Raw genomic sequence first — 6,986 nt, 5'->3', positions numbered from 1 at the left:
ATACACATAGCCGAAAATATCTGGAAAAAAAAAACGAAAATGCTCTTATCTCTCTGTGTCATTTGCCAGTCTTCCCCATTTTAATGGTTCACATTTTTTAGTTGACTATCACTTATTTAAAGATAAACTAGAAAGAAAAAATATATATAATGAAGAGTTTGACAAAATATTTAACAGAGTTTTTATCTTTTATGTATGTTTTAGCGTTAATGTATACATAACACATTCTATATCATCACCTTCACTGGACAGGCCATCGAAAAGATGATTTTGTAGCTGGATGGTAATTGCAATCAGTAATCACTAACTATATCTCCATTTCAAATGTTCGTAACCAAACCAGATCAGATCACATTCACATGTATACTGCGTCGAGTCCAATTTGTTGATCAGGGATACAAACTATACTGATATTGAACATATGATCTGCAAGAATCACAACCAGTATACTCATGGAAATAAATTTTGTGTCGGTACATGAATGCGTGACAGGGTATTGATAAAATACCCCATAATACAAATTCTGATACAGATTTCATAAATGGAAAAGAACCCATCTAGAGGATTAACAACAATTTCCGAAAAACAAAAGAAAATCATCTAAATTTTTTACAAGAGAAGGTCGAAGAAGTAGCAGCAGCCTTGAGACCAACAACACCAGATCTTCTCTTCATGCATTTGGGATCAAGTGATAGTGATGGCGAAGAGGGAACGTGACGAATCACAAACGAAGAGGACAATGTTGATGACGAAACAAAGAGATTGGTGATATCTCGAAGTGGCTGCCTAGATCTCTTTCTTCTTATTCTGATTTGGGTTTTGTCTTTATCAATGGATGAAGATGAATCCAGAGGCTTGGCAGATATCGTGGCCATGTTTGAAGGTGGGATATTCTCTTTGTTGTCGTTTTGAGGCTTTAAATCAAAAGCGGCCATTGATGTAGCAGAGAGAGGAAGAGAGAAGAGTCGGAGAAAGAGAGAGAGAGATAGAGGTGGATTGAGGATAGAAGGAGGAACGGTATATGAAGAATGTGAATAGGAGGGACTTTGAACCAGATTTGGAAGTGACGGATCTGAGATTTGATTTTTGATGTTTTCATTTTGTGGAGGGATTTTGAGAATTGTTCTAAAATCATGAAACTTGAAAAAAGGGCTCTGTGTTATGGAGGGAACTAAGAAGATTCTCTGTTCTCTATTTTGGTTCGAAATTTTCATTTTGGTATGAAGTGTTGACTTTTGACTTTGAGACCAGACGGCGTTTTACCGTTTTACGCGCCACTTGGTTTTAGGATGTGCGCCAAGAAGAAGAGGGAACAACCGGGTTTTTAAAACAAAAAAAAATTTAGAAAATCATTTTATCAAATTGGACTAAACGAGACTAATATTATTGGGCTTTATTTATGAGCCCATATAGTTTTTCGTATGTAATGAATGTACTTGGTTTGGGACCTAGATATACATACACTCTTAGTGTATGTACGTATCTGTGTGTGCATTTAGATTCAACCCCTTCTCATTTTAAAATTATCATAACTCAGATATAAGTTTATCAATCATCTAACTCGCGTAGTAGTCGTGTATGTTGTGATTGATGGTACGTCTTTCACGTGTATTGATGCGAGACACAATTGAAAAGAACACCCGATTTACATTTAACACATTTCTAATTCATTATCAGTTAACCATCAAACTTTTAATATGTTCCACATTTTAACGTGTTTTTCTTTATTATCCAGCAAAATGAGAAAAGAGGATCGAGTTACCTTTGGACTAAGTGACGTCAACCTTTATGTACGTTTGACGATAACGTGTTGGTGTAAATCCACTGAACCTATATAACCTCGGGCCAATAGTACATGCCATCAGGTCAAGAAATGAACAATCGGAGTGTAGTCTTCAGACAAAATCTCTTGAGATAGTTTCTGAGAAAAGAAAAGTGTCATGATTCTAACCTTTTAAAGCAACAATCGTTTGAGTGTTCATCATGTGTCCCTTATAGTCAACTTGGCTGCGAACTTCTGGACCAGACGAATGTTTCTGGTTATTAAGGCAAAACACACAGAAGAGTCTATTTTGGCCATACATAGACAAAATCTAACACTGGCATTAGAAAAGCAATAAAAAAGGATATCTTGTCTTCATATAAAGGATGGTTGAGCATCAGCAGCTTATTGTTGTTTACTACAGCACGGACAAGTAACTCTTTCGCTTCCTCATGTTTCTTCTTCAGAATGTTGCAGATCTGCAAGGCATAACTAAAAAGATTAGAAATGTATGTACTAGTGTCTATGACAATGGTCCTGATCGAGAAGCGGGCTCTGCAACCTCTGTTTATATTTTTAGAAACTTACATTGTCGAGTTCTTTTGTGTAAGCTTCAGCTTTCTCTATGTTATCAGCATTCTCCGTGATTGGGATCTCCAGATTTGCCATGTTTATGTTCTGGTAATGAGACTTAGTCCGTGGACTTTCCTTGACAAGCTCTTTGGTTGTATTATTATCTATTCTTCTCTCTAGGCTTGAGAACTGGAAAATCAATTGCGTGACAAGTCTTAAGTAAAGTAAACACAGAAAGCTTGTCCTAATAACAATAATCAAAGATCTGTTGGTGAGTCTAACCTTTCCTTGCACAGCTCTATGTGTGAGCTCCTCAACGTTCCTGTGCAATCTCAGCCATATCAGTTATATAAGAACTAATGAAGCAAGGTTATAGATTTGGTTTAGATAAACAAAACTAGAAACCTGTTTTCTCTTGGAGACATGGAAAAACGTTTAAGTTGTGGCTTCAGTGACCTATCTGCATCCTGTGGAGGTAAAAACTTATATTTGAGCTCCAGATATGTTCATGGAGCAAGAACATCGAAAATGTGAGTTGATGAATTAACCTCATCAGCTTTCCGCTTTAAAGAAGATGGGCAGTGCAGGATTTGGGTTTTTTCCCTAGGAGCCAATTGTTGAATCTCAGAGCTTTTTTTAACTGGCGCTTCTGTATTTATCTCCTTGCTTATGGAAGAGCTAACTTCTGGTTGCACTGCAGAACTCGGTTGGTCTTTATTTACTCCAATGGTCCTATAGTGGAAGAGATTAGGGAATTTGAGTTGATATATTAGCGTAAGATTCCATACTAGAAACTGTTGTGTGTTCCTTTTGTACCTTTGAGCTTTCACTGCACGCAGATCAGACATAAAATTTCCAAGTTTAGGCCTTTCGAGAGATACGATCTTGGACTTCTGCAAAGATTCGGCTCCAGAACTCAAATGTTTGCTTAGCTTCTGAGTCAAGCTGGAAGCATCGAGTTTTGAGCTGTTACAAAATCCAAGGAAGCTTAATACATAACATGATAACAGAACTTCCTAAGATAAAATTTAACGGCTACTAGTTTCTACACGATGAGTGCACATGAGGTTATAACCTGTTTCCCAAGCGTGACAAGAGATAGGAAACAAGTGAATGAAAATGAGTTTATCTCACCTTATATTGATCTGCAAGATGGACTTCTCTCTAGTTGTATTTTTAGTTTGCAACTTTAAATGATCCATCTGTCCAGCCACAATTTCTACAGTCTTGGGATTTGAATGGTCCTTGTGGATTATCTTTTCACTGGAACTGCTAGTAAAAGTAATTGGATTTGTTCCCTACCTTATATATATCATCTTAAATGAAAGCGAGAAGCTTATTCTTATGCTTGAATATAAGAGCCCAGAACATTACCTGGTCGTATTAACAGTTGCTGCATTCTTTTCGGAATCTGTGTTGACAAGCTCAATTGGACATGATCTAGTTTTCGATCCAGGTAAAGCATCTTTAGTATCATGTCTGCATATTGGAGAGAAAGGAAATAGTGAAAAAATAGTTACACAGACGATGAAGAAAAGAAATACTACCTCCTATCATTTGAAGGGATCAAGTTCGACCCAATCCTTTCTCGGGCAACTGGCTGAATCTCTGTTTGAATTGAAGAGGACTCCAGCACATGGGATTGTGGTTTTTCTGGCTTCTTAAAGAATTTGGATCTGATAAGTCCTAAGTCTTTGTTTTGCATGGCCCTCAAATTATTGATCCCTTGCACGCTGCACTCAGTTTACGGAATACAGCAGTTAGATATATATTTCAGCATCATAGTATACTGGCAAAATGACAAATCTAATAAAAGAAGTTTGTTTTGTTTTTTCTAACCTGTGGGATGGATCCAGTGGTAACTTTCCATTCAAATTTTGTACATGGGAAGCAGTTTGGCTTGGACGAGTGCCTGGTGATAGTTTTCCTGAGAAAGTTGTTAGAGAAGGTCCAGCATCAGGATCACACAGTGTTTCATTAGTTCGATCCTGTATTTCTGCCTGAGTATGTGTACTCATTTCGTCCTGTTGATGTTCTATCTTGTCTGAACATAGCTGAGATGAGATGCTTGCTGAAGTTTGTTCAGTCTTCTCATAACTTGATTCCATGGTGGAAATCATTTTATTAATGGCATTCTGTTCTAGATCTTTAGCACAGTCTTCTTTTGTGCCAGGCCTGCAGATTTCATGGATACCTGGACTGGTTCCTCTGCTTACTGCAGTATGTGCAGTCTCAGAAGCATGTAATGGCGAGGGTGCTGCGGCTTCATTTAAAGGACGTGGTTCATCCTTTTCTTCAACCATTGAACATGACGTCTTCAATGGTGAAGTGTTTATGGATTGAGGTTGCACAGGCATTGTATCAGTTGTTGAGGTTTTTAAACTTGGACCTTGAGGTGATATCACCGCCTCCAAATTTTCCATGCTCTCTAATGCAGCTTGATCAGAGTGTGTGCTACTATCAACAACCATAGTAGCTGTAGTCTTGGAACCTTGGTTCTCTTTTTCAGCTGAAGCTTTTACCTGAACATCTGTATTTGCCTTGGAGGGAGCTTGTCTAGTTATTGGTAAGTCTAGATCAAAGTCCAAATCGTCTGACTTATCAATCTTTCTTCTTGCAGAAATTTCTTCGCAATCCATGTTCTTGCTCATAGTCTTGTTTCCCTTCTTCAGTGGGCTTGAACCAAGATCAAAGTCCAAATCGTCTGACTTATCAATCTTTCTTTTTGCAGAAATTTCTTCACAATCCATGTTCTTGCTCATAGTCTTGTTTCCCTTCTTCAGTGGTGGGCTTGAACCAAGATCAAAGTCGTCTAATCTGCTTGCAGAAAAACATGGTGTTAAGTAAATTTCAGAAGACATAGAATTTAAAAGAAAATTGATTTATTAGTGGACTCATACGCATCAAAATCATAAGAGAAGGTAAATGGATTCTTTTTCTGTTTTGAATTTTCACTAGATTTATCATCAGAGCTTTCTTTCGCTTTTGTGGTTTTCTTGGCTGGGCTTGAGAAATCAAAGTCTGGCATGTCCATTTTGAATGATGATAGATTTCCAAAATCTCCACCTAGATCGAAACCCATATCCCTGAGAAAGAGAGAGAAACAGAACCATATGAGACAGTAGGCCTGTTGTCAAGCAACAGCAACTTAGAGTAGTCATCAATGATCAAAGAGGAAAAATTCCATGTTGAACTACACTCGCTTAGATGCAAACATGGTTTAAGATGTATATCACATAGGTTACACTCACAGCTTGAAGGCATTCTTCTTATTTTTTGCTGGTGAGTCAAAGCCAAAATCCATTGGATCATCATCCGTCATTGACTTAAAGTTCCATGTGTCCTTTTCCATGTCTTTGTCTGCAGGTAAACCATGGAATTAAAAGACAATGGATTATTCAATCACCTGTGTTAGCTATGGGAACATCTTATGGTCTCTATCTACGCCACAAAAATTCACAGCTGGCCAAAAATGGAGGAATAGAACAATAAAGAAGACTGAAAGATAGCGTGCACGATATTTCTGATGTAAAGCTTTTAACATTAAGTTATCAAGAAAGTCTATTGATGATTCCACTCTTAAATGGTAATTTTTCCACCAGCAATTCCATGTATGTATGATTTTTTAGGATTCAATAACTTTCGGATCATAGAAACCAACTCTTAAACAGTTGAAAAACCATACCGAGCATTAGATCTTTCTCCTGAGTATCTGTAGAACTTCTTTTAGCAGATGCAGACATGGCAAAATCTGTTCAGTATTCCTCTTGACAATCAACTGCAATGGAAAAAATCTACCATCAAAATCATTTCAGCAATCACTCACGAAAGTACCTTATATGTTATGTTAGATGAACACAAAGCAACCAACATATAAATCACGCTGCGCCACAAACTAAACTATAGCATTTAAGAACTTCTAAAACTATCACTAAAGAGATATGACGCATACCATAGGTCTGATTAGCGGAGAAGAGACGGAGGAAAAGAACAAATCAAACAGTGTGATTATCCGAGAAGCACTTTAAACAAAGAAGAACAGTAGCAGGAATCAAAGTATGAGATTCAACACCAATTCATCCAAAACAAAGAAGGCGATTCGTAGATCTTAGGCAAGGAGACGCCACTCGAGACTAAGGAAGAAACGAGCAGTACGAAACTAAATTTAGGAATTAGAGAAGCAGAAGGGAAAAATCAAACACAGTCTTAACATTGATCGAACATTTCTAAACACAATCGCTACCTCTAACATAGAAATGTTCATCGATTCTGATCAACAATCCTCAAATCGTCGAACCTTAACTAACCGGAAAAGCGAGAACAATGCAGAAGAGTGAGATTCTACTCAATCGACGAGAAGCGAGAGTAGATTCTTACCGGTTGAATCTGAGGTAGGCGCTAACGGTAAACGTTCAACGGGAACAAGACGAAGGCACCGGAGAGAAAAAATCGCCGACGGAGGAACTCGGAAGGGGGAAGATTTGAAATTAGCGAATGATTTTGATTTGGGCCTTTCTACATTATTTTTAACAATAATAATTTGAAAAAGCTGAGTAAAATTGCAATTTTCTTATTTTAAAGGGGCTGAATTGTAATTATATATTTATTTTTTAGAAAAGGAGATAGAGAAGAGAATCTATCTTTCTTATCC

At 37.4% G+C, this 6,986-nt stretch overlaps 2 protein-coding genes across 2 annotated transcripts; both read right to left on the bottom strand.

Moving 5' to 3' along the window:
- Positions 1-444: 444 nt before the first annotated feature.
- Positions 445-1,969, bottom strand: LOC104773345. The gene is made up of 3 exons (XM_019242634.1): positions 1,952-1,969; positions 1,763-1,830; positions 445-1,277 (listed from the first exon to the last, which is right to left on the bottom strand). Exon 3 carries the CDS (start codon positions 1,212-1,214, stop codon positions 597-599), a length of 618 nt encoding a protein of 205 aa, XP_019098179.1. The 5' UTR covers positions 1,215-1,277; positions 1,763-1,830; positions 1,952-1,969; the 3' UTR covers positions 445-596.
- LOC104773346 (uncharacterized protein At4g18490-like) lies at positions 1,628-6,831 on the bottom strand. Its single transcript, XM_010497932.1, has 16 exons — positions 6,713-6,831; positions 6,021-6,113; positions 5,587-5,695; positions 5,236-5,421; positions 4,175-5,152; positions 3,883-4,068; positions 3,710-3,814; positions 3,470-3,604; positions 3,152-3,301; positions 2,884-3,067; positions 2,741-2,802; positions 2,618-2,657; positions 2,351-2,524; positions 2,131-2,241; positions 1,952-2,032; positions 1,628-1,830 (listed from the first exon to the last, which is right to left on the bottom strand). The coding sequence occupies exons 2-15, from the start codon at positions 6,076-6,078 to the stop codon at positions 1,982-1,984; spliced, it is 2,529 nt and encodes an 842-aa protein (XP_010496234.1). The 5' UTR covers positions 6,079-6,113; positions 6,713-6,831; the 3' UTR covers positions 1,628-1,830; positions 1,952-1,981.
- Between the last annotated feature and the right edge of the window lie 155 nt (positions 6,832-6,986).

This window comes from Camelina sativa, unplaced genomic scaffold (genome assembly GCF_000633955.1).
Source record: "Camelina sativa cultivar DH55 unplaced genomic scaffold, Cs unpScaffold00518, whole genome shotgun sequence".
Classification (NCBI taxonomy): Eukaryota; Viridiplantae; Streptophyta; class Magnoliopsida; order Brassicales; family Brassicaceae; genus Camelina; species Camelina sativa.
This window is presented reverse-complemented; position numbering and strand designations above follow the sequence as displayed.

Excerpts from the sequence above, each read along its gene's own strand:
- LOC104773345 (XM_019242634.1), bottom strand. The coding sequence starts at position 1,214 with ATGAAAATTTCGAACCAAAATAGAGAACAGAGAATCTTCTTAGTTCCC.
- LOC104773346 (XM_010497932.1), bottom strand. The coding sequence starts at position 6,078 with ATGTCTGCATCTGCTAAAAGAAGTTCTACAGATACTCAGGAGAAAGAT. Across the intron at positions 3,815-3,882 it reads ATCCCTTCAAATGATAGGAG|ACATGATACTAAAGATGCTT; the intron begins GTAGTATTTCTT and ends TCCAATATGCAG. Across the intron at positions 2,525-2,617 it reads ATAGAGCTGTGCAAGGAAAG|TTCTCAAGCCTAGAGAGAAG; the intron begins GTTAGACTCACC and ends TTGATTTTCCAG.